Source organism: Empidonax traillii, unplaced genomic scaffold (assembly GCF_003031625.1).
Source record: "Empidonax traillii isolate 1590-97213 ecotype Southwest subspecies unplaced genomic scaffold, ASM303162v1 scaffold499:size456302, whole genome shotgun sequence".
Lineage (NCBI taxonomy): Eukaryota > Metazoa > Chordata > Aves > Passeriformes > Tyrannidae > Empidonax > Empidonax traillii.
In genome coordinates, this window is record NW_020955692.1 from 152,878 (window position 1) to 179,241 (window position 26,364).

Consider the following 26,364-nt stretch of genomic DNA (forward strand, 5'->3'; position numbering starts at 1 on the left):
GGTTTCGAGGGAATTTGGAAAGCGGGGAGCGAAATTAAAGGAAAAAAAGTTTAGAAGTTAAGAGATAGGGAGGAAAAAAAAACTTTTAGAAGAACAAAATTCAAAAGGGAGCAAGTTTTTTTTTTTTTACATATATTTTTTTTTCCCAAGAGGAGGAAAAAAAGATAATTGAGGGAGGGCAAAATAATAATAATAATAATAATTGCGGAGGGCTTGATCCGGGAGAACAATACTCGCCGGGAAAGTTGCTGCGCGGCGGGGAGGGAGCGGCGGGAGGAAAATGCCGCAGCTGGGCAGCGGCGGCGGGGACGACCTGGGCGCCACGGACGAGATGCTGGCCTTCAAGGACGAGGGCGAGCAGGAGGAGAAGATCCCCGAGAACGCCTTCACCGAGCGCGACCTGGCCGACCTCAAGTCCTCGCTGGTGAACGAGTCCGAGGGCAGCGGCAGCCCGGCCGCCGCCGCCGCAGACCCCGAGGTGGGTGAGCCCGGCCCGATCCGCGCCCCCTGCCCGGCCCCGCGCCCCCTCCCCACCGCCCCCGCGCTGCCCCTCTCTCTCCTCCCCATGCAGGCCCTCCGGAGAGTGCAGGATCCGCAGAGAGTTTACCAGGAGAAGCTCCCGGACCACATGGATGATGGTTAGTCACGGCAGTCCCCGCGTGTTTCCCTGTGTCCCCCTCCCTCTCCTCGTCCCCGGTTCCCGCTGGTCTTCCCCGGTGTGCCCTGCCCAGTGCTCGCCCTCCCCGGGGTGGTGATCCCCCTGGTCCCCCAGCCCATCACCCTGTCAAGCCCCGGGAGGGAGGGATGTCAGCCTGGCCATCACAGCCCCCCGTGGGAAAGCTGAGTTTGTCAGCACCGAGACCTCCCAGTGTCCTTAGTGTGGGATCCCACACCCATGGGGGACCCTGGCACCCCCCAACGCTTTCTCCAGGGAATACAGGACAAAAAGACTCCCACAACATGCTGTAACCTCTTTGAGGACCCCTGACAGGCAGGGGAATCACCTGTGAAAAGGCCAATTTTGACAGGGCACGTTGATTTCAGCAGGTATGAAACATCAGGACCCAGGGATGTATAAAGGATCTGCATACTCCGGCTACCCTTTCCTGATGCTCTCAGATCCGTATCTGCCAAATGGATCTATGTCACCTCTGGTGAGTTCCTCCTCTCCTCATGGAGAAGTTTCCTGGCCTCTGTCACTGCTGAAGTATGTTGTGGGTATTGTGCAGGCACCTCTGTGTGCTTTTTTCCTGACAAACTGGAGCCTGTTCTGTCCGAGCCGAAGGGAGAAGCCATGGGAAGGGGCAGAGATGCTCGGCAGGAAGCGCCTTCTTGGCTCTGAATTTGCTGGAGGAGCTGCCTTCCCCATCTCCCCATCCTCTAGGTTTGCCTTTACTCCTCCAACAGTCAAACCCTAATATCCAGTGGAAGAATGTCCCTTCGTTTTTCTGGGTCGCAGGCTTTGGAAGGAGCAGCCCCTGGTGTTTGTGTCCGGGGACGTGTCCCGCAGCCGAAGTTGAGCTCGATGTGTCTGCTTGTAAAACAGCCAGGTTCTGGTGTGCTGTGGGTTAGGGCTGTGTGGTGGATGATGGCTCAGAAAGTGGGCCTTGTGCTTCTAAAATAGCAATAGAGGTTTTTAGGAAAAGGCTTCACGCTGCTGGAGGACTGTTCCCGTCTTCTTGCTGTAAAGTTTTTCCCTCTCGGTTTAGATCAGCTTCAGTAATTCTGTATGTTGTAATATTTCTAAGTTTTTGCTATGTGAATGATTGAACTAAAGGCTTCTCTACCAAAGCTGTCTCTTCCCATCCCCATCTCTATCAGAACTGCAGAAATCAGTGTGCCAACTTTGCAGCAGTCAGTTGGTGCCCATGTGGCTCCTGGGGAGCCGGCACTGCTGCGTTTGTCTCAGACATTATTCTTCATCAGCCTTCAGCAAAGAAGGACAGAACGTAATTTGGTTTATTTGAGGTTTAGTTTTTAACCTTTAAAGGGGTAAGGTTTAAAAGGACCTATAAAACCGTCCTTAATTCCGGTCGTTTGTTCACAAGAGGGATAGGATGTTAAACTGGTGTTATGAAAAGTTGGTGGGCTGTGGGGTGTGGAACTCAGTGTTATTTGTGGGAATCAGTGCCGTACCCTCATGCCTGACCCAGCTTGCCTGGGCAGCAGGAGACAGGTCCCACATAAGCATTTCTTCTGGTGCTTCCTACCTTGTGCCCCTTCATCCAGGTATCAGCTATCCCCCCCATCCCCTTAGATACAAAGCTGTTCACTTCCTGATAAATTTTAAATGATATTAAATTTGTCTTATTGAAACACATTTAGTGTGCTCACTGAGATAGAATCTGGGTGAGTTCAGAGTTACATTAGTCCAGCAACTATCTGTTGTAGTGGAATATTTCTTTTAATCTTAAACTCTTCCTAGATGGGCAGCAAAGTGCAATAGCCTATTTATTAGCAGTTAGGCTAAAAAGCAGATTGTGGTTTGGGAATCGCCTCTCCCCTTGATAATGGAATGAAATCCAAGTGGTTACTGTCAGAGCAGCAGGCAGGAGTAAATACACTGTGCAGAACTCGAAGGGGAGAAAACTTAAGTAGCAGAGGAAGAATGATCCAGTGCCCGTGAGAGCCACCAAAATCATCCAGTGCCTCAGCCAGCTTCCCTTAGGCCTGCTCAGGTCGTGCCGTGGCTTATGTTGTGTGACTTTAAAGAGCTGATTTGATGTTTTCAGCTAAAAATCTGTTACCCAACAGACAGGGGAAGATTTATTCCTCAGATCAAGGCTGGTCTTGTGGTTTTCCAATTTACTGCAATAGTTATTCCAGTATATTATTCTGGGCAATTTTGTCTTGTGTTTCTATTGACTTGTGCAAAGGTTATCATGGTAAATTATGGATTGCTCTCATTTGGATTTATTGCTGCTGTGTACATTATGTGAAGTGTGGGCTATAATCTGGTGGCTGCTTCCAATAATTGGGGAGGTCAGATCTGTGACCGAAGATTGCAGATACTTAACCATCCATAAAAGTGTGTTTAATTAACACTTTAGCACAAGTAGAGAGTCGGGGAGGAAGGTTGTGTGAGTGAATGGGATTACATATCACAGCCATGCGTGCTCTTGATAGTGGAGATTGTATTTTGGTTAATGAGGCTTCCTGGAAACGGTTGTTTGCAGCCGGGATTAATTTTAGAATCTTCAAAAAAAAAAAGAATATAAATTAAAAGATTAACCCAGGAGTACTCTGGCAAACTTTCAGGGCTTTGCATTGAAAATAGTAATTTACCTGATTGAGAACAGAGTATAACTCCCTGAAAGATGAGGGGCAGCCAAGGCTGGGGCTGAGCCCCTGCCCTGCAATGCTCTGTAAAACCACATTTTTTTTCGGTGGGCTCCCCACGAACCCCGTCAGGGCCCTGCAAGCACCGCTGGAGCTGCCTGGGTGGGTGTGTTGCTACCGGCACCGCTGCTTTCCTATTTTCTTTCTGATTTTCTCAGCAGCAGCATCACTTCTGCTTTGTTTCCCTCGAGGTGGTTGTAGCCACTAACTGTTAGGCTGCTCGCCCCAGCATCCTGCTCGGCTCCCCGCATCTCCCGGCCCCAATTGCCTCTTTTTACCAAAACACACCCACTCGTGTTATTTACGAGCTGTGATGCCGCTCCAGAGCGATGCTCTGAAGGTGTCTGGGCACCTGCCACCGGCAGCGAGGCCGAGCCCAGCTGGTGGTCCCTGGAGGGCCAGCAGCAGCAGGAGGGTGGCCAGGGCTCCTCGCAGCAGGGTGGCCCACCTCGGCCGCAGGTGGCGAATGCCAGTGTGGGATAATTCAGCTGGAGTGATGCTGGTTTGAGCAGGCACAGCTTTCCTGGGCTGGCAGCGGGGCTGTCACAGGGGGTGCAGCCAGGGTGAAGGTGCTTCTGGAGCTGCGTCCCAGGCAGTGGGCCGAGCCTGGGTTTTGGGAGCGAGCTGTGAACCCCATCAGCCGCTGGGCTGGGGAGGTCAAGGGTGTCAGGAACCCCTCAGCGTAGCCCGTGTGCACCTGAAATCCCAACGTTCTGCCAGGCCCCAGCAGAGCTGGCTCTCACCTGGCTCCCAGGTGCTGTGTGAGTGGTGCTTCAGGGCTCCACTTCCAACTCTCCCGTCTCATGCAAAGCCCAGTTTTTCCCGGAGTGAAATATATGGGATTTATGGGTTAAAAACCTGCGAGAAACTTCCAAAGAACATGAGCAAGCTGAGGAACTGTTTTTCTAAATTAAATATAAAATCATAAAACTATATCCTTTTTTAAATAGTACAAATGACTTTAAATCAAATTAAGGTACATCCTTAGTAAGAACATCAGCCTTTTAGGTGGTTACAAACATTAGAGGTCAGACATGGTCAAACATGTTAACACTTTGATCAGATTAAAATATTTTTCTTGCTACAGTTGTATAATTGAGTTTAGACCTGAGGGGGTTTTCTGAACATTGTTATATCTTGTACCATGTGGTAGTTAAATGGTAGAAGGAGCACTTATAAGTTCCTTTAAGTTCCTTTTGTAAATAGGTTTATAAAATAGGGGAATGAGCCGTGCTGTCCTGTATGTAGGGCACAAGTTCTCCCCACTCCCATTGATGGAAGAGATCCCAGGGGTGCTCCTCACACCTTCTGTGCCCCTCAGATGTGTGTGCCGGGCATGTGAGGTGAAGGCAGGATTAAAATGTTCCATATATAAAGCTGAGGCACTGGGCTTTCTGTCTGTAGGGAAACCAGAAGTCCAAAGGCCTCCATTTCTTTGGAAAACAGACACTTACCTCATTTTCTTAATTATTAAGTTGTCTAACCAGAGCTGACGTGGGAGCAGAAGGGTGGGGGTACCTCGCCAGCCCTGCACCGTCCCCAGATCAGACAGCAGGACTCACAAATAATGCCCCTGTTCAGAGCCTGGTCCCCCTGGTCCGCTGGGCTCCCGGAGCTCCTTCGGAGGGTTTGAAATGTCCCCTTGGGCAGGGCAAGATGAAAGTGCAGTTACTGCTGGCCTGGGGCCACGGGGCCCAAATGTCTAACACGAGGTCAGAAAGCACAGAGCTGCAGTCTGGGGCTGCTCTTTGCTGGACAGAAGCTGAGGCAGCAGCCCCTGAGCCCCGGGACACGGCTGGTCCTGCTGCATCCCCTTCCCCGGGGCTGCTCCATCCCTGCGGGGAGGAGGCCGTGGCCCCCGCAGCAGCTGGCGGAAGGAAATCTGCAGCTCAGCTGCTTCTCTGCGAGGTCTCTCTGTCCTGACTTGCACTGTCAGGGCAATAGTTTAGTATTGCTTTTTCCTGTGCTGAGTTCTGAGCTTGTTGGAGCCGGTGGGAAAGCTCCCCGGAGTCGCCGTGCGGCGGGGGTTTGTCGCTGGGAGAGGACTGCTGCATCCCCCTCCAGATGCTGCGAGTGGAGGGAGGCAGGGAGGGCAGCTGGAGGCCAGCAGGAGCTCCGTGTGTTCCCAGCAGTGCCTGTTGCTGTGGGAGAGCAGCAGCCCAGCCAGGTTCCCTGGCAGCAGGGGATGCACGGCGGGACCTCGCCGGGATGGTGCTCTGTCCCCATAAATCCTCCTATTCCCGGCAGAAAGCGTTGGGAACGCGGTGGCTGCTGATGGACCTCCTGGCAGACAGACAGATGAGTAATTTGTTCCCTCCTGACCAAAGCAAATCCACTTCTTTCAGCTCCTCTACCTAGCTTGGAATAAGATAATGGTGAAAATCGTTTTTTATGTTGAAGCGTAATGTTGGATAGGTGGATGTACGAAGGCACAGGGCTTCCCAGGTCATTTATTGCATGTCTGATTCAGTCTTGGTTCCCCCCAAGGAAAATTCTTGCGTTAATTTCTGAGTTCATATCACACCCTCAATTTTGAAGCAGAACTTCCCTTTGAAATAAATTAGAGAGTTCTGCCTAAGAAGCAGTGACATGATACAGCACTGCCTGTGTGTGGTCTAATATAACCTTATTTTTTAAAATTGTTTGGAATGAAAAAAAGAGAAAGAAAAATGTCACAGGGAAACAAAAGCAAGTTTTATGTAAATCCGTGCATGTGAATAAGTGGGCACGTGATTCAGACAGTTCAACAATATCTGCTCTCCCACTGGGATTCCTTCACAGGCTACCCTGGAACTGGCTTTCCAGGCATGGGATGCTTTGGGGAGGGGGGAGTTGCTATGAGATGTGTATGGTAAAGGCACTGTTCCTGCAAGCTTCCAACTGTTGCTGTTTGTCAAGTGTTATGAGCTCAATCGGTCGAGAATTTGGAGAGAAAAGCGAAAACTTCACATCAACTGAAGTTCCCAAAGCTCATCCATGTTAATGATGGGTATTTTTGAAATTTTTAACTGTGAAGAACAAAGCGATTTGGGTTTGAGTGGCACGTCCGAGATGAAAGTGCGGAGCTGGTCTGGTATGTGGAGCTGTAACCCGGAGAAGGGAGAGCAGGAGGAGCTCTGCAGTGTTTGCCTCACTCCTGCCATGGCTCTGCAGACACCACTGAATTCCTGTCCTGGGGTGAAGCCCCTGAGCAGTCCCCGTGGTGGGATGTGCTGTTCCGAGGCACCCGACCCGGTAACCCCGGTGTGTTCCTGTGACTAAACACACACTGCTGGCTCCCTAGGGATGACTCCCTTGCCTGCTGTCAGAGATCATCTGCAAAGGGCCAGATCCTAATCACAGGCTGAACCCTCTCTATCTGCCGTGTGATCTGCAAGGGAAGCAGGATTTCGGGACACAGGTGGTGTGAGCTGCACACCTAAGATCCCAATCTGTGTGTGCATGGCACGGTGCTTATTGGGAGGGCAAAGTCTAGTGCTGAGAAACACCAGCAGTTTTGGGGAAGCTTGCCATTAAATTCTGCCTTTTGGCAGACCAAATTCAGTCTTTGTTTCATGGGGGCTGGCCTCTGAGCATAGGAGATGAGGAAGGACCTGGGCACCTGTGAGCAGAGGGAGGCTCTGCTGGACAGGGTGGGGTTGGGTGAACAACAGTCAGGCACATGCTGCTCTTCAGTTACTGAAATCTCCTGCACCACCTGTGAGTCACGAGAAAATTTCCTCAGTAAATCCTCAAAGATTGCCTTCTCCTCTCTGTTCTATTGATTTGAAGAGGGACTAGGTGCCAGACATCCCCAGCACTGTCTTCTTGAAGGCATTGCCACTGTGGGAGCTTCTCTTCATCCCACCCCTCCGAGGTTTTGGGCTGGCCACAGCCACTGCAGCTCCCTCTGCTTTCACTTGCTGGTCATTTCACAGAATCACAGAATGGTTTGGGTTGGAAGAGGCCTTAAAGCTCATCCTGTTCCAACTCCCTGCCATGGGCAGGGATGCCACCCACTGGGTTGCTCAGGGCCCCTGGTTTCCCATGCCTTTGCCACTCCACCTCACTGCTCTGGGAGATGGCTTAGGTCAGCATCTCTCCCAGCCTGATGTACACATGCTCTTACCTCACCCTTTACCAATGGTGGGTGGAGGGCACAGCATTAGGAGAGTAGGTACAAGTTGCTTCCTGAACTCTCTGCAGAGCCACAGCAGCGGGGAAAGCTGCTCGGCCCGATCAAACCCCAGGCTGGTGCCGAGCTGGGACGCGTGAGTCCCCCGCTCCAGGCTCTTTCATGTGCTATTCTTCGAATTTCTCTTTAAGAAATAGGCTATAACATGATCCTTGCTCATTAGACTCTGTGTCTGGAGGACGAAACAAAGGTTTGGTAGGAGGACGGGTGACTCAGAGGGTTGGTAACAGGATACAGAGCTGTTCTCTTCCTACCTTCTAGTTTTAATCCAGCTGAATCAGTGGAGACTGTTCCTCCTGCTGGCTTGTCCAGCGGTCTGTCCAGGAGGGCACGGCTCCCTCAGCCCCCGGGCACTGCGGCTCTTTCATGGTGTGAAGGATGAGGTGTCCTAAGAACCTGCAGAGTCTGGACCAAACCCTCTGTGAACGTCACCCAAGCTCCTGTTCTCACCCTGAGCCTGCCAGTTCAGCACATGCTGGTGGCTCACAAACCCACCCCCTCCGTCTCTTTAAGGAAGGGATTGTAACCTTGTGCTCCTCTGAGGCTTGATTGCAGTGGGAACTGTTCCCTGGTTAATGATCTTGGGCAAGGAGCTCTCACCTTCAGCTCCTTATGGAGCAACTTAGCACTGCTGTGTCACTACTGGGTTTTGCCTTTGGGTCTTTATGATTTAGGATCACAGAGTCATTTATGCTGGAAAAGCCCTGTAAGATCATCAAGTCCAGCTGTTAACCCAGCACTGCCAAGCCCACCCCTAAACCATGTCCCCAGGTGCCACATCTACATGTCTTTTAAATCCCCTTGGGGACGGTGACTTCTCAGGACAGCCTGTACTAGGGCTTGTCAACTTTCTCAGTGAATAAACTTTCCCTGATATCTGATCTGAGCCTCCTCTGGTGCAGTCTGAGGCCATGTTCTCTTATCCTATCACCTATTGCTTGTGGGAAGAGCCTGACCCCCACCTGGCTTCACCTTCCTGTCAGGAGGGAGCAAGAAGGTGTCCCCTGAGCCTCCTTTTCCCCAGGCTGAGCCCCCCTTGCTCCTCAACTGCTCCTCATCAGGCTTGTGCTCCAGACCCTTCCCCAGCTCCACTGGCCTTCTCTGGACACACCATTTATGACCATTCCAGAAGTTATAAAGGACTATTCCACCCCCACTGCCTCTGGGATTTCATGGAGGAAGCGGGACACTTGTTCAGTCCTGAGGATGGATGAGGGTTAGCCAAACCTGGCAAAATCTGCTGGTCCCCATCCAGAGCATCCTGCTGGCTGGAAGTGCTGGGGAAGAGGTCACCAAAGTGGCTTTAAACCACTGCTCCTCTCCCGTCCACCGCCTCTGTGCTAAACACAGCTCAGCTGCCACGAAAGGAATCCGCTTCATTGTGTTTCACGGGGTCCCAAAATTAGTATTTTGTGAAAGAAAACAATAAACTCAACAATGCTGTGGTAAGTTTTCTGAAACCAGAGTAAAACTGGATACTCGAATCTGGAGCACTTTTCCCCTCCGGTTATAACAACTTTGCATTTGATTAAACGATAGGCAAAAAAACCCGTCTCAACAGTATCTCCTTTGTTCCATTGAAAAATCTGGAACTATATAATATACAAAGTACACGTCTGCCTTGAAGAGCTACACAGTAATCATGGACTGACCAAAAAAAGACCCTTTTTTTTTTTTTCTTTTCCTTGTCTGCTCTGTGCCGAGTTGGTTTTCTGCTGTGGTTTGCTCCGAGGAGTAGCGTAAAGTGAGGTTCTACTCGCACAAAAGTAAAATGTGAAGGCCCAAGGTCATAAAAGTGTGTTGGAATGGGCACAAGGGAGATGTGATTACATAGGCACTCGTGGAAGGAGTGCTGGGGAGAGACTCTTTGCAGCAAAACGCCCAGAGAGGATCAGAAATGTGGAATTCTCATTCTGAGGCCGAGGAGGTTGCGTTCATGCTTGGGAAATAAACCATCATGAGATCTACCACATGAAAATGCGGTGTTCTTAGCGTGGGGAGGCTGATGAGGTGGCTCCTGTTAGGAGCTGCTGCCCTGGAATTGCTGGTGCAGGAGTGGAGATAGGTGGAGAGGAGTCGTTGTCTTTGGGTTCTGACACGGCACAGCCCCTGACACCACCATACCCCGGGTTCAAAATTGGCCCTTTGAGCTTTGGCTTCCTGCTACAACTTACCCAGTGTGGCACTGCCAGTTTGGGAATCTCACTGTCCAAAGGAATATGTGGATTCCTAAAGTGATGTTTTACAAGATTGCATTATGCTGTGCTGAGTATTCCTTGGGAGTGCTTAGATAAATTAAATAAATAGATAAATTAAAATATGTGTATTACCCGAAATCAAAGCTAGAAGCAATAATATAAAATAAGAATTAAAATTTAAAAAAAAAAAAATTACATAAACACCCAAACCTTTTTGTTTGACTTTCTCTGATATAAAGCAATTTCTCCAGGACTGTGCACCATATGAAACACATTATAAATGCTCTTGTAAAATCCACATCATTATACCACATGAAAGGCCAGGTCCTAAAAATAGCCATTCAGAGAGGATGCAGGCTAGTAGCAATTTCGGTGATCATGAAATAGTTGTGTTGACATCTCTATGCATGCACACCCACAGAAAGCTTTGACTTTTGAATATTCTTAGCAACATTGGTGCTTTATGGAATTTTCCATGTTCTTGTCCCATGAACAGTCCTTTACCCAGTGGCATTCCTTTCTGATCTTATCCCATATTTCTAACCCTGATTTTATTGAGAAAATTGGCAGATTACTTTTTTTTTTTTTTTTAAATTTTACATGAAACTCTTTCCTTGCTATCAGCTTGGCGGTGATTGGCAGTATCAGTCATACTTCCCTGTCTCCCAGGAGGGAAATATTTTTCTTTTTCCTTCAATAGACACACACATCCCTGATGTTTTGGGGAGCTAAGTCTTAGAATGTAAACCTAGAGCGTTGGGTGATAACACAAGATGCTGCCACATCTCCCCAGCCTTTGTACCTGCTGTAGTGTTCCAACGAAAGTAAATGAAATCTGCAGTAATTACACAGCAGTGTATCCACAAAAACAAAATTTCTTCCTCATCCCAGCGATCAGAACTTGGATTTGGTTTTGGAATATGAAAGGCTGCAGCCTCCTGGCTTCGGTGTGTTCGCAGCAAAGCCCTGGCTGGGCTCAGCTGCCGTAGCTCTGGGACAGACAACAGAGTCCTGCCAGCTGATATCGCCCGAGATCTTTTTGAAGAGCTCATCAGATTTGATTTTACTGCTGTTGTGTTTCGGTTTTAGCTTGTTATTTGTTTGAAAGCATTACTATAGGGATGGTTTTCTGAAGAAGAAAAAAAAAACAACGTTGGAATCTTCGGTGCTGATCTCTTGTTTGCATTTTTCTTTTGTAAGTGAGGTGATGATGATGGAGATGTGCACCTTCACATGAGGGTGGCTGAAGGCTGTGGTTTAAGCCTGTCCTCGATTTTTAAGTGTGTGGCCCTTCTAAAACCAGTTGGAAACAGTCTGTATCCTCAAAATAAGTTTGCTTGTGGAATTGGAGCAAAATCTGTGGAGATGGTGAGTGAAATAACAGGGTGTTGTAGAAAATTACATTGCTTCTGAAAGAGCTGGCATGAAAGTCATGAAGTCTGAGGTTTCATTCAAATCAGATGTATCTCTGGTTGTCGTGGGGCACGACACAAACTCTCCAAGGGATTTACAGGGAGCCATACAGTTGTTCCAGGTTGTTTTAACTTCAGGGCGGCTCTGTTCCCTTGTCCAGGTCTGGAGTCCTGTTCCAGTGCAAACAGACTCTCCAGTTTTTAGCCCGATCAGCTGATTTTCTTGCAGGCTGCTGGAAACTCTGAAGAATCAAATGCTGTAAAATGACATCACAGAAGTGGGTTTGCTGTCGCTGATTTAGCTCCCTGGAACAGCCTGGACTAGGGGACATGGCAACACTTTGACAAAGCAATAGTTTTATAGAGTAAATGCATTAATTTCCACACTGTCAGTAATTTAAGGATCTGTTTGCAACTGAGTGCTAAAACATCTTGGCTCCTATTGGCATCCTGCTCTATATAATGCAAGAGGCAGTGGTGTTTGGAAAAAGCTAAAAAGTTTTTAATGCTTCTGGCTTGAAGTTGACATTGTGCCTAAGCCCTTTTCTCTTTTCTATAATTAATTTGGTGGCTGAACCTAAGGTTATATCTGGCAAGTTAAGTTTTTACCACCCAGGTAAAAGCACTGGATATCCCTCACTGGGACTCACAACAGCGCTTGAATACAGGAGCTGTTGTAGGGAAAATTTAATTTCTTGACTCAAGAGGACAGAAAATTACCTGATATGTCAGTGCCAGTTGTTTGGTTAATGACATTTACTGGAAATAGCATATAACTACGTGCATGTATTCAAACTTCACAAAATAAGATGTTTTCAAATTATAATGTACTGCTTGTACTGAGATGAGTTCAGGTGGTTGGAGCACGGTGCTAATAATGCCAGGGTCACTTGTTTGATCCCTGCACAGGCCATTCAGTTAAGAGTTGGACTCAGTGATCCTTCTGGGTCCCTTCCAACTCAGAATATTCTGTGATTCTGCTCGCCTTGCGCACGGATCTGCATTTGAATGCGCAGTGATGGATGGGGCAGGCTGCAGTGAATCCCTGAAAGATCGGTTCCCATATCAAAAGGAATCACTGTCGATCCAAATTTCCTTCTGAAACCAGTGGCAGATGCCAGGGTGCTGGGTGGGTGCGTGGCTGTGCCCGTGGGCGGGAGCTGCCTGTCTCCTGCGCCCAGGGGCTCGTTTGATCCGGGATCCTCTTCCCGGAGAGCACCAGGTGCCGTGGCAGACGGGGTGAGCAGCCAGATCAGCAGACACGGGCAGCACCAGTTGTTTATGTGCTAACACAGGATGTTCTCAAAATCAGGTAAGAAGTGAGGCATGTTACCAAGTTTTACAGCAGAGGAACCGGATAGTCTTGTAACTGCCGTGCAGGGCTGTGGCGGGGGAAGCGTGGTGTTATCCCGGCTCCTGCTCCCCGGCCCGCAGGAGCTTGTTTGGCCGTGACTCAGTTTCCCCCAGGAGCATTCTGGAGCTTTATCATTTCATGTGTAAGAGATGTTTGGAGAGCACTGCGGGGACAGCCACATGAATACTGAAAAAAAAAAAAAAACAAAAACCAACATAAAATCCCACCCAGGGGACTGTGAGAGGGGATGTTTCAGAAGCAATCAGAGAAGGACTAGCCAAGAAAAGTAATCTGTGGTGCTTGTTAGACCATTACTTCAAGATATTAAAGATATTGCAATTTCATAATCTTCTAGGGAGTTGCAGGTGGCCCTAAGACCACAGCTCCTTCAAGGCAATTGGCATCTTTTCTTGCTTTAAAGACAAGTCACCTTTTCAGCCTAAGCAGTAATTTCATAGAGTGGCATTAGTTGGATGGGAACAGTGATGGGATGGTCCAACATGTTGTCTGAAATACACAAGCTGCACAAATCCTCCTTATTAAACCAGGGACAAAATGTCGTTTATTTACCCACTTGTAATATGGTGATGAGAACAACCTCCAGGATCACACGGCAGAGCTTTTGGACACAAGTACCAAACCTCTGGATGCATAATTCAAACTCCTTGTCATGAAGAATGAGTCTATTTATCTTGGAACCTTTTTTACTTAAACAGTAATCTCTAGGAAATCATTTGTTAACAGTAGTTCCCTGCCAGTTTGTCAGTTAATGGCTTGAGGCACAGTCTGAAGTGGATGAAATCTTTTCCAGGGAGATGCTGCTGTCGCATGGGGTGCAGAAAGCTTTATAGCAGACAGCAGTAAATAGTGGAGGCGGTCAGATGAGTTCAGTCCAACTTCCAGAATCCCAAGGAGACTCGGCACGATGGGGTGAAGCTGACTGTTCTAAGAGGGCATCGTTTGTTATATATTAAAGCCACCAGCTGTGCCTGTGTTAACTTTGACACCTGAATTTTCCTTGCTGGCGGCTCCAGGTGCGAGTGTGGGGAGGCCAAAACCAGTGTTTGTGGTGGCTGAGGCTCTGCCTCGTACCCTGGGCATCTCTGCATCTCTGCATCCCGGGCATCTCTGCATCCCAGGCATCTCACCATCCTGGGCATCTCCATCTCTGCATCCTGGCACCTCCTCATCTCCCCGTGCCGGGTGGGGAGGCAACCAGGTGGGTGAGCCGGGGTGCAGCCCCCCCAACTCGGTTGGGGTGCCACAGGGTGTCTGCCAGGGCAGCAGAGTCCTCCAGCTGGGAGATGGTATCGCTCTCTCCAGCAGTCTAGCAGCGAGTTTCAGTTAGGTAATGAGTTATCTGATTTCCCTTTAATCTGGGCAGCATCACTGCAGCGCGACAGCCTCGCATCGCTGTTTATCTCACGCTCAGGGCTGCAGGGAGACAACTGGCAAGAATGGGTGAAGATTCACTGGGAAAGGAGCTAGGAAAAGCCACCCTGGCCTGCACCAAATCCCTCCTTTCTGCAGCAGGAACGGGTGAGAAGTAACTGCCCTGAGCCGAAACTCTCCCGAAAAGGCCACAAAATCCAGCTGAAGTAAATACCACTTCCCTGCAGCATTATCTCCCACTCGGTGCTGTCTGCCCACAGAGGATGGTAGGGTGTAGGAACTGGCAGGGGATTAATGGCAGCCTGGTTCATAAAAAACTCCGCTGCCAGAAGGACGTGGGACCCAGACAGAAGTAAAGAGGGGCTGGTTCTCTCTGCAGATGCCCCCAAGTGCTATTTGTCTGAGAGCAGATTTTCCCACAGATCTTTGGCCTTCATATTATTTGAAGAACCCCCTCTGCAGCTGCAATCCTTCCCTCCCCCGAGGGAAAAACAGGGTGGTAACTTTGTGAACTGAATGGTGTGGAGGTTTAGGAGTACTGCCATGGGAGGGGAAGATTTGGCTCATTAGCGTGGAACATTGTGTTGCCAGGAACAGAGTTTTGGGGCAGAACTAATAACATGGAAGCAGATGCAGTCAGCTTTTATTAAACTGGTTTGTAGATGACTCTAAATAGGCAACAGTTGTATCTGGGGCTTTCCTTGAGAAAGGCGGGATGGCAGACCCCAGCAGCAGCAGAGCCTGGCTTAGGTGCTGGATAAAAAGTACAGAGAAGCTAACCCAATCCCTGGATGTTAGGAAACATTTCTGTCAAGTGTATTTGGAAAAAAACAAAAAAACAACACCAACAGAAGTCTTTGTGATGGTGTTATAATCTTTAAACTGCAAGGAGCAGCTGTAGAGCCGTGGAGTTCATGGTCTGAAGGACCCAACACTGTATCATCTTTGCTTTACCATGGTGGATCATTTCCTCTAGGTCACTCAGTTACCCCCATAGCTGGGCATACATTACCTGCTTGACAGTGCATTACAGGTAGGGATGGATAAATTAATTCCCAAGCCAAGTTTTGAAGCACTTCTCCCTTGAACCTCCCCTTCCGTGGCACCAATTAACTCCATAGCTCTTATCAGCATCAGTGATGGTCGGGTGCCATTTCCTGACACAGGGCATTCCAAGGCCACCAGTAATGATGGATTGAACTCGCTCTGTAATTGCCTTACACAAGTACACAGGTTGGAATGACCACCAGCCAAATACAGACTGCCCTTCTCAGCTGCCTCCCAGGATCCAGTGAGACCGTTGATACCTCTGAGGAGTCCCCACAAAGACCATCCATCCTCTGCCAGGCCCAGCAGTGGCCATTGCTGTGTGCCCTTAGAGCATCCTCCTGGTCCTGCAGCACCTCTGTGCAGCCTGGACAAACCCTCTGGCTCCCATGAGGCTGTCAGGAATGATCACCATCAACACAGCTGAGCTACAAAGCTCTGTGGAGGTGCCTGTTGGATCGCTGACATCTCCATGATGTCTGTTAGTTGTCCCCTCCTTCGGTGCCGGCTCCAAACTCCATTTCCTAGAGCAAAGAGACCCTTTCCCTGCTCCACGTCTGCCAGCCTGGCATCCACCCTGTGTGTTCCTTGCTGTGCTCCTTGCAGCCTCATCCTCCCGCTCTGGCTGAATAAGGCAGGAGGAATCCCGCTTGGATGCTGAGCTCCATCCTGCCTTGGTTGTGCAATACCTTTTTTTTTTTCTCAGGCAGTTTCTAATCTGGAGATTTTCTGGGATCTGTGCACGGCAGAGAGGGAAGTCTCCTCGTCACCTCGGGTTCTGTCTTTCGGTACCAAGTGTTTAAGACATAATTCCAGGCGTCCAGGGCTTGCTTTCTCTTTGTGTCTCCTTTGCTGTTGCTTTCATTTGCTAACATGTTGAACTTCAAAGTCTATTCTTTCTCCTTCCTAATTTTTATGGAAAAAATGGTCTAAACCCCATTTGCATTTCCTCCCTGAGGATACTGGCAATCCTTAATCCTATATATTAAAGAATCTCAGTTTTCCCAGCAGCCTTTTATTCTGGGACTACTCTTCCACTCTCTTTTCTCCTTGAAATCCTCTCCTGTGGTTCAAAATTGCTCTTCACGGTGCCCCTGACCACTGTCACTTGCTGTTATGAGCTATTTGCACGGATGTTTGATCACTTTTTAAGCCCTTTTCCCTTCCCAGCCTGTCCCTTGCAGGTAATTTGTGAAGGTTTCATGCCCGTGGCAGTAGGTGCCTGTTTGCCCTCGGAGGTTGCAGCGTGGGGCCATGTGCTGTGCAACCAGCAATCTCCAGGACCTGCTGGAGTGACTATTTACAGAGCCAAGAGAGATAGCAGGATGAAAGGGTGAATAACTGGGTGCTGGTTTATTCAGGGTGATTTTAATTTCACACCGATGGTCTCCGTATTCCAGTCGAGGACGTGACTCCCAGTGACCGCTTGAGAGGTGATTGTCATCCCTCCTTCCTCAGCTGTGATGTGGGATGGCGCAGGGACCCTCTGCCTGTCCCTTGTCCCTCTCCCAGCTTCCACACAGGACGATTCCCTGCGTTCCCCAGCCCGTGGGAGCTGTGGGAAGCAGGTAGGATGCTTGGCCAGGCCCGGGCTGGCCATGTGGATCCGGGGATTTAGATCACGCAAACCCGGTGTTCCTCTCCTACGAGCCATTCTCAGCGATGTGCTCGGGTAATTAGCATGTGCATAAACACTTGGTAATCTTGTGATCATGGCTTGCAGATTAGCTCTTTTGCCAGCTTTGCGATTTCTTTGCCAGTTTTAGTTTTAATTGCAAATCCATTACTGCCAGCTCCCTTGCATATTGTAGCAATAGGCAAATTAAAACACTTGGACACAGTTGGGCGGGTTTCAGTGAAGAAATTAATTGTTACTGCCAACCAGTGCTTTTTAATGTGAGGGTGGCATTTGAGTTTGTTTTTGAGGGCATAATCTCCAAGACTTGCTTTTTTCCCTTCTCCTCCCCCCCCCCTCCCCAGACTGCGTTGCCCTGTCGAGCAGCTCCCCAGATGGCACGAAGCAAATGCTTGCCTCTTTGATCTCCTAGTCAAGAAATTTGGAAGTCGTTCTGAATTTATGAGAATCCTGTCTGAAATAAATCTGTCTGTACCCAGGGCCACACTGAGGCAACCCGGGGCTGCAGGCAGGGCTCACCTGAACCTCCCGGGGAGGCGCAGGATTACACCCCGCAAGAGCATCGTGTGATGCTGCAGCGATAAAGAGAAACTTCATGCATATTGTTGAACATGAAAAAGTCTAGACAATCTACAATTTACCAGTCGGGGTAATTGGCTAAAGGCTTAATCCGCCCTGATAATCCAGTAATGGTATTGTTGGCAGGACATTGATGTAAATATCACTCAGCAGCGCTGGCAGCCGCTGTCTCCTCTGATTGCTGCCGTTCCCAATTCCTTTTCCACAGTCGTTGGGGAATTTTCAGAGTTCTGCAAACTTCTTGTCTTCGGTATTTTTGAAGAACTATCTGTGCTCAGTGTTTGTTCTTCACTCGGTTTGCTGATTAAGTAACATTTTTCAGCAGGTCAGAACTTTCACAGAACCATTCATCAAGAATATTTTTTTTCCCTGGATGTACCTTTTTTCCCTGGTGTATTTTTCACATGGCTCTCTCCAGCCTCCTGCTGCTGCTGTTGCACAGTTTGCCGTGGCCCTTCAACACAAACAACATCTGGTTCTGCAGTGGAGCTGTGCCAGTGCTGTGAGCCACCTGCCACCTGCGTGTCACCACCAAACCTGGTGGCACTCACTGAGACTTTGGTGGCATCACTCTGCTCAAGCCCAAGCCCTGACGTGCCACCAGCTTGGCTGGGGCTGCAAACACTTTGGAGATCAGTGAGCTGAGCAGGGTTTTAAAGATACATCAAGCTCCCCATTTTGCAGGGGTGTTTTTAGTGCGTGTCCGTGTGTCCCGTGGGGACAAAGGAGGGGGTTGTGGCATCACAGATGCAGGGGAGGATGGACAGAGTAGTCCCTCCTCCAAATATGAGTCTCCCACCGCTGCAGTGCTTGTCCCCACGTGCTGCCTCCCAAGGCCTGTTGATGTGTCAGAGCATGGCTGGGCTTAAAGTGCACACTCAAATTATTGTCTGATTGTGCATGAAGCCAGTGGATAGAACTCCTGTCCCATTCTTGTTACTTTATTCTCTTTAACTCATTCCCCCCCGTTTGCTTTGGTAAACAGGGTTGTTCTCAGCTGCCTTTACAGCTGAAGGACCCTGCTGCAAATCCACACAACACCAAGCACAGGTGGATCCTGCTGGGTACTGGAATCAGAGAGTCCCAGAATCACAGAATGATTTGGGTCAGAAGGCACCTTAAAAACCATCTTGTGGGATGCCACCCACTAGATCAAGTTGTTCAGGGCCCCATCCAACCTGGCCTTGAGTCCCCAGGTTTTAATTTATAATAGAGTCATATTTGTTAACTGAAAAGCCACTTGGTTGTTCCTGGTCACTGGCCTTGCGTGGTCAATCCAGGGACTAAGATCCAAGTTACTTTTCTTCTTTCTGTGCCTCGCCACCAAATCACACCCTGAGTATTCTCTGGACAACTTCCCTGCCTTCAGAGAGGTTGTGAGTGTGTAATGGATTGAAGCTCAGCGGAGGATTCCCCTGATGACCGAGGCAGAACCACCTTGGGAATTCCTTTTCTGCGGGAGGATTGACTCTGTGCTGCCAGCCAAAGTATTAAAAACCCTGCACCTGATAATATATAAACTTTTTTTGGTCACTAAACCCAGCTGAGATAGATGGCTGGGAATCCTTGACAGTGTTTTTAAGGCAGCCTGTAAGGGGTTTTTTTTTTTGAACGTTGCCTTTTGTTTTTTTTCTGCTCGGAAAACAATAGAAGCAGCAGAGTTCCGCTGCAAACAAAACCTGAACATGCTCTAACTTACATGTGAAATATCAAAGAGCCCTCATTCAGTACACATCACCGCCCTTCCGTTCCACAGCAAACACCTTGTCACGGCCCAGAGACTTTGGGAAAACTGCATACAGTGTGTTGGGGCGAATGTCACCCTGCTAATTATCCCCGAGCTCTGGCTCCACGATGTTGTGGCTAACAAATCCAACTTTAATTGTTCATGATCTCTATCGGGGCAGACATCGGGTTTGAGTTCGGTCGGTACAGAGTCAGGAGAAATAAACACAAACCTACAGTAAGATCAAAGCAGCAGAGAGGTGCACATGTGCTAATAATAATAGCTTATGAAAGCTCATATTTTCCTTCAACAACATCCTGTCATTTGTGTATCAGCTTTGAAAAGGGTAAAAAAAAAAAAAAAAAAAAACCAGTGTAATTTACTTCAGCAAAAAAAATGAGATAAGGCAGATATTTGATTGCAGCAGCTCGTGTGTGGTTTGCTGCGAGGACTGTACATGCATCACGGCCTCCAGTGCATGTGTGAGGGGAGGGTGCAGAGGCTGAGCTGGCTGTGATCGAAGTACCATCGTTATCTGATTTTTATGTACAGCTGGTGACAGTGTGATGCAGAAGGGAGGATGAGGTAAACGGTCTCAGAGTCGGTAACCGCATCCCCACCTGGTGCACCTCGATAAAATGTCTGTAAACAGTCTGGATAGAGTGAGGTTACGGCGAGGCTGAGGACGTCTAACGGCTCCCGGAGACGCAGGGAGAGGCACACGGAGGTTTGGGGATGGTGTTTTGGCCGGGGTGGAATTGCCCAGGGGATTAAGATGGGGATTTTGCCGTTCTGGGGCCGCAGGCAGCTCTGCAGCTCGGCTTTCCTGGCACGAGCAGAGCGTGGTCGGGGTGACCGTACCCAGGAGGCTCTGCCTGAGCAGGGTCAGGCAGCCGTGATTTCCCTCCACGGGACGTGACCTACTTTAGGGAGGTCAGCCCTCAAGGCTGGGCACGGTGCTGACCATTTCCTCTCTCCTCTTACATCAAATTTTTGCTACCAGCCGCTTAATCTGGCACAGAGCGGCTTTAACTTCCGCCGGGGTTCTGCCCTGCCTGGCACCGGGATGCTTGGTGGGCTGGGGGGGACCAGGAGCTGAGGAGCTGTGGGAGCAGAGCTGTGATGGTGATGATGCCACCAGGAAGGAGGCACCAGGGTGCTGCCAGCCCATCTCTCCCTTTGCTGTGGTCGTTGACGTTCGGCTGTGCCCGCAGTTCACTCTGCAGGCAGGAACGTGTTTGGGGTTTTGGTGAAGGGAGGAAGGCTGGCAATAAGAGGTGACAGAGTGGCCCACTGAGTGTTGAAGATGGGCTGACAGAGGAGGGAGAAGGTTGTTTAGAAAGAAAACAGAGGAGGACAAAGAGGAGCAGGCACAGGGACAGTCCCACTTTCTGTGCTGTGTCATTGGGTACCACCGGCTCCTCGGGCAGGGCGTGATGGTGGCCACGGGGTGACAGTAACAGAGGGCAATCCCTGCACTGGGAAGCTGTTTCTCAGGGCTGTGGGGCTGAGAGTCTGTGCAGAGTCTGCAGCGGCTGAATTGCAGCAAACAGGGACTCGTTAAGAAAGTGGAGCAAATAATAATGATCCATATGTTTAATGCAGCTGAAAGGCGTACTTCAAAGATAGTGTTATCCTAAAAAAGCCCGAGTATAGAGGGGAATATACTTGATCACGGCTTCCAAGTTTTGATGGTAGCGTTGTAAGTAGGTCAGCAAACGGTGATATTTAAATTAACTCCTCTTTCTGGCAACTAGATGGGAATGTAGGTCTGGAAATGGGTAGATGTAGATTCTCTTCCCAGCTCTGCCACTCTGACAAGTCACTTCATCTCCTCGTGCCTAAGGGAAAAATACACCTTTGGGCTCTGCCCAGTAATCATCAGCCAAATGCTTCCCCACCTATCTAAAGGGTTTTAGAATATGTGATTGAAAAGTGCAAAGTGTTATTAACATTGAATTAATGTCTGCCATTACAATATGTAATGGAGTATTTCTGCACACACCCCACTTCCTCCTGCTCGAATGTTTTGTCAGACGAGTCCAAGTGTTTACCAGCTTTACAGCTGGCCTGCACAGAGCCAGCCAGAGCTGGAGCTGCTGGTCGCCCTTGTTGCTGCTGTGCTGGTTTGGGGGAAGGATGGCTGGGGTGCAGGAGCTGGCAGCAGAGCCCAGCTGGGGACGCACAGCCGTGGCCCCAGATATTGGCAGCAGGTGGCCTGGAGCTGTGGGCACGCTCTTGTGAAGCCCGTGGCACCCTACCCATGCTTCCTGCCAGGGGTGGAGAGGGCCAGGCTGGTCTGAGAGCAGGGGGGATGTGCTGCTGGAGCACCTCCCTTGTCTTGTTTTCTGGGAGCTGAGTCACAGCCTTCCCACTGCACATCCCCATCGACTGATGGCTGCGTTTGCACTTCCCCTGGCAGCACTGATGGCTTCAGTTTCTGCCTCCTCTAAATATATTGATTTTCTCTGTGCAAATAACAGCTGAGTGTTTGTTGACCCGCAGCTCTATTTAAGGATTCCCATTCCTGGAAGTGTCCAAGGCCAAGCTGGACAGGGTTTGGAGCAACCTGGTGTAGTGGAAGGTGTCCCTGCACGTAGCAGGGGGGTTGGAATAAGATGAGCTTTAAGGTCCCTTCCAACCCAACCCATTCTGTCATTCTGTGATAGCAGCCCAGACTTTTCAAAGCAGCATTCCTCCTTTTCGGTTGTCTGCTCATCCCAAGACAGACCTTCCCTGCCTGCCTTGCACACACAACCCTGCCTTCTTTCTCATTATCACACCCTGCACAGACATTTCCCTTCTTTTTCTAAAATATCTCAGCACATGGTGTGGGTTACTGTCTAGACTGCATCACTTGAACCAAATGTATTCACTAATATAATGTATTATTAGAGCTCACTAAGAGTAACAAACAAAGTACATTTCTTTGTTCACTCTTTAATTGTTTGTTCATTAGCTCGCTTGCTGATTCATAAAATATGAAAACCTCCAATAGGGTATCTAGTCACTAGTGCAAATTAGCTAGTTTCTAATGTACATAAATAAATTATAACCCTGCATTTACAATTTGCCTTTAGTGTAAGGGCTGTGCAGAAGTGCTTTATCTCTGCACACAAAATGACAAGTAAAGGCAGAAGCTGGGAGTGCTGTATCCTACACTTGCAGAACACGCTGGTGGCAAAAATTATCTCTTTGCTGGTGGGTAATTTGTTTTCTTTAGCTCTGAAGGTGGAATATGACATCCTTGGGTAGCTACCTTTGTAGCTAGGGCTGGATGTTCTGCTGGTGTGAGTTGGCAGGGGCATGCTCTGTGTGCTCTCAGCAGCTGGGAAAGCCCTGGAGCTTTTGTTATCCCGAGGCTCTGCGTTTTCCCTGCTTTATCTGATCCACTGCTGTGCTCTCTCTCCAGCAGCAGCTCTTCCTACTTTTTGGCTATTCTTGCTGCTTGTGAATTATTCCCAAAAAAAAAAGAACCATGTTATTCCCAAAGATGTCCTCAGATTCCTAAGACACTTCCTTCCAGGTGGTACGAGCCCGTGGGTAAGGCTCCCAGAGGGTCTGAGACCATCTTTTCATGGTGCTTGTTTCTAGCCTGCAGATTTCTGTGGCAGGGAGGGTAACTCTCTAATACAACTCAGAGATAGAGTTCTTCACTCCTTTCCACACCATGATCAACATGCTCATGAAAAAAGGAATCTCATTCCAACCCCCTGCCCTGGGCAGGGACACCTTCCACCAGCCCAGGTTGCTCCAAGCCCCGTCCAGCCTGGCCTTGGACACTTCCAGTGGCAGCCACAGCTTCTCTGGGCAACCTGTGCCATTGTATTAATTATTAAAAGCTTGGGTCTCATCTGATTTGCGTGGACACCAGAGATTTACAGCTGTAAATGCCTTGTGTTGCCAAATCGATGGTGGCTGCCTCTTCTATGGGCAGCGTTCCCAAAGTGTTCCCTGGGTGTAAGGCTCGGACCTGCAGATGCTCACGTGGGTAAATGATTTCACATTTATGGATGGTGTTGTCGAAACCAGCCCAACGATTGGTGCTTAAAATTATTTGTATGTATTTGTATTTGCAAGTGTTGGATCTGTACGTGCAAGATCAAGGGCTTAATTTGTAAACTTTTCTGTTGCTGCGTAAGAGCTTTGCTGACTGGGTACCTACAGGTCTTTGCAGCGTAAGTCCTGTTACATTTCATAAACAACCACTTATATGCCTTTCTTGAGCAGGCATGGGCATTCATGAAATTTTAGAATTTGTGATGAATTGTGGGATATTGCAGCAGGTCAGCTCACTGTAGGATGCAGCATTTCCAGTGATGTATTTCCAGCAATCAAGACCCAAAAATGTCTGGTTTTGACAGAATGAAATACACCCTTTTTTCTCAGCCTCTTTCAATGGCATTGATTAAACAGAGATTAGTGGATGTGGGATTTGTATCTTCAGTTATTTTACCTCAGTGCTACACCATTGCTTTAACTGACTTTACCACAAAGCCTCTCAAACTTCCTTTTCTTTGCTAAATTACCTTGTGAATTCTCCACTTCCTCACATGCCCAACACCTCCACCTCTGAGGAGGTGGGAAAAGCCTTTTATCATTACCTGTCCAGACCATTACCAGGCAGTGACCCTGGTGCACCCACCCCATCTCTGCCACAGGCCATGGCTTTACCAGACCTTGCAGACTGGCTCTTGGGAGGGGACTTCATCCACAGACACAGCGGTGAAAGCTGAATCCCAGTCCCGGAGACATTTTAGGACCTTTGTGGTATCAGAGGGGATCATTTGTCTCGCATGTTTTGAAGTTGAGAATCCTGAGGCATGATTCATGTGGTCTGGGAGCTGGCAGGGCTCGTGGAGCGTTCTCCAGATGTACCAGGAGCCTGCAATCTGCTGTGCTCCCGGTGTGGGCACTTAGGCTGTCACACTAAGCCAAATCTTGCTTTGGAAAGTCGGGGGCACCTTTGCCCCCCCCCCAGTTTGGCTCTGTCTGCATTTCACACGAGGTTTTTTTCTTGCTTGATCGGTCGTGGATTTCTGTCACTTTGTCAGTATTGAGCCTCAACAATAAAAGAGAATTAGTTCTGCTTAATTAACCCACAAGTCCATAATCTCTAGTTTATGAAGGAAAAATACAGAAGTGGTAAATTCTCGTGTCCTGCTGTTGGAGCCAACCAGGCCGTGATGCTGCGCGGGCCTGCAAGCAACTCCAAACGGCGTCACTCGGAAACTCTCTTTCATCTTCATCTCATTCTGCTTGAATTTCTGCATTTACTTGTTGGAATCGTTGGCTGCACTTGGCTTCTTGCATTTTTGGTTTGCCATGTGTGTAATGCTACCCAGGCCTCTTTGGAGATGACCAGATTAGGCTAAAGAAAATGAATTATGCTTATTTCTGCGCTTTAGGTGGTTTTTCATGTGCACTGCCCTATGCAAAACAAGGAATATGATTCTTTAATGTTTTCTTTAGATCCTGACTCTAATCCAGCCTCTCCAGCTCTACCTGAGTTCCATGTGAACGTAGCTTTCTTTGCTGGACGTTTTTTCTGCGTTGTTGAAGCTAAAGGTTCTTGCCAAAGGGGTAGAAAGCTCTAGATCAACATCTCTTTAGGTCGCAAACATCAGTACTTTTCCTGACCATTCAGTTCTCTGCCTTCCCCTTGTTAGGAGCAGCAGTGGTGCTGAGATTTTCTGAGTCTCTGTGGCCACCAGAATTTGATTCCAAAGGCCACCTGAAGAAGAACTTTCACTCTCTGCTGGTCCTGTCTGGTTTCAGGACAACAACTGTAAAGCAAAATATTTTACTGCAGATACTGAGGGTTTTAAAGTCCTGAAGCAAGCTTGCATTTAAAAGGAAGAGTTGCTAAATTCAACATACATAATTGACGTGTAATTTGAAGTAATAGCTTTGCAGGAGTGTCTGCACAGAATCTGACCTATATATTCCTTAGAATTGGTGACCGTGTGGAGGAAGGAGAGGGCCTGACCCAGCTTGACATCCAGATCCCAGGGAAAGGTTGCATGACTAACAGTGAGAAAACAGCCTTGGATTGCATCATGTAATCACAGGCTGACAACCTTGGAACCCAATATGGGCATTTTCCGGAGTCATTTCCTGATGCTCATCCACCTGAATTAAGACAAAATAGTTAATTACTTTCTTTTGGAGAGCAGCTGTAAGTTTATCTCCTTTCAAGCGCTTTGCTGTGTTAAGAGCACCTCTTCTGCCATTGAGGAGGATTTCAGATGTATCTTTGACTCACGCTGTTGCCAGGTGGTGGAGATCCAACCTTTTCAAAATGCCTCTACATAAAATTATCCCAATCCCACAAACCACTCGGTATTATTTCATTGATGTTCTGCTGGCAAAGAGGCCTCTAAGGGCTTTAGAGACTTGAATGGAGGCAGGTGCCTTTTTTATCCTCCAGCCTTCCCGGAAAATCTACTGATGCTGTGGGATTTCCCCAGTCCTCAAAAGAATTCCCTCCTTGGGGGAAGATGGAGGTTAGAGTGGCAGTTGGGGGTATTATTTGCATCTTGCTGGGGCAGAGGACTGTCTGCAGTGCATCCTCCTCCTGCATCCCTGGTGCTGAGCCCTCACTGCATCCCTGGGCCGCTCTGCCCTCTCCCCGTTCCCATTCCCGGCGTGGTCAGCGGCACCCCCGGATCCCTGGCCGGGGTTCCGTTATTCCCACAGCCCCGCCCGCTGCCCTGCGCTGGGGCACAGCCCATCCCTGATCAGCTTCATGGAAAGGGCTCTTCCCATATCACCCCTGTCAATCTCGGTGCTTCACGTGTGTGGAATGTCCTGACTTCCCTACGCAGCACAAAGCGCTGCCAGGTTTGTCACTTGGGCTGCGGGACGTGGGTGCTGTTTAGGGTGAGTCACTTGGGGTGCTTTGCTCTGCCCCTTGGGGCGTTGGGTTAAGACAGAACACGTTCTGTGAGCTTTGGGTCGGGAGGGAGCAGAAAAGGAGCGTTTTTTTTTAACGCTCAGCTCCTTCAGTGATGAGCACAGCAGCTGAGAGCTGCTGGGTGTTGGTCTCTGCTTTCCCGCTCCCTTCGCAGCAGTTTCACAGAGATTTGAATTTTCCCTTGCAAAGAGGTGGGTGGAATCAGCTGGAAAGGAGGGAGTCAGCTCTGCTGCCTGATGGAGAGAGCACGGGTGAAGTGTTCTCCTCCACCAGATGTGGAAATCCAAGCAACTGCTGGGTCACTCAAAAAAAAAAAAAAAAAAAAAAACAAACAGAGAGAGGGAGGGGAGAAGCTTGAGCTGCTGTAATCACAGGTAGGAGTGGAAATGCCTGGAAATGATCCATCAGCAAGGAGTGGGCCGCTCCTTGGAAACTCTGGGAATGACTCCTGTGCCCTCCCAGCAAGTGTGTGCTAACCTGGCCTTGCACAGAACTTTCCTTTTCAGTCTGGCTGATACTCTCAGCAACACATTCGGGTAGATATTTATATAAAAACCTCTCTTTATGTTTCATTTCCAAGCCACCACACAT

General features: G+C 48.9%; 1 protein-coding gene across 2 annotated transcripts in view; it reads left to right on the plus strand.

The window, feature by feature from the left end:
* The first annotated feature begins 6 nt into the window (after positions 1 to 6).
* Positions 7 to 26,364, plus strand: part of TCF7 (transcription factor 7) — a 63,304-nt gene continuing 36,946 nt past the window's right edge. Inside the window, exons 1-3 of one of the 2 annotated variants that reach the window (XM_027896485.1) lie at positions 7 to 478; positions 572 to 638; positions 1,045 to 1,154. In XM_027896485.1, the coding sequence (XP_027752286.1) occupies positions 281 to 478; positions 572 to 638; positions 1,045 to 1,154 (375 nt within the window). In that variant the 5' untranslated portion in view covers positions 7 to 280. The remainder of the gene's footprint in view (positions 479 to 571; positions 639 to 1,044; positions 1,155 to 26,364) is intronic. The other variant, XM_027896484.1, reaches the window with a different exon arrangement.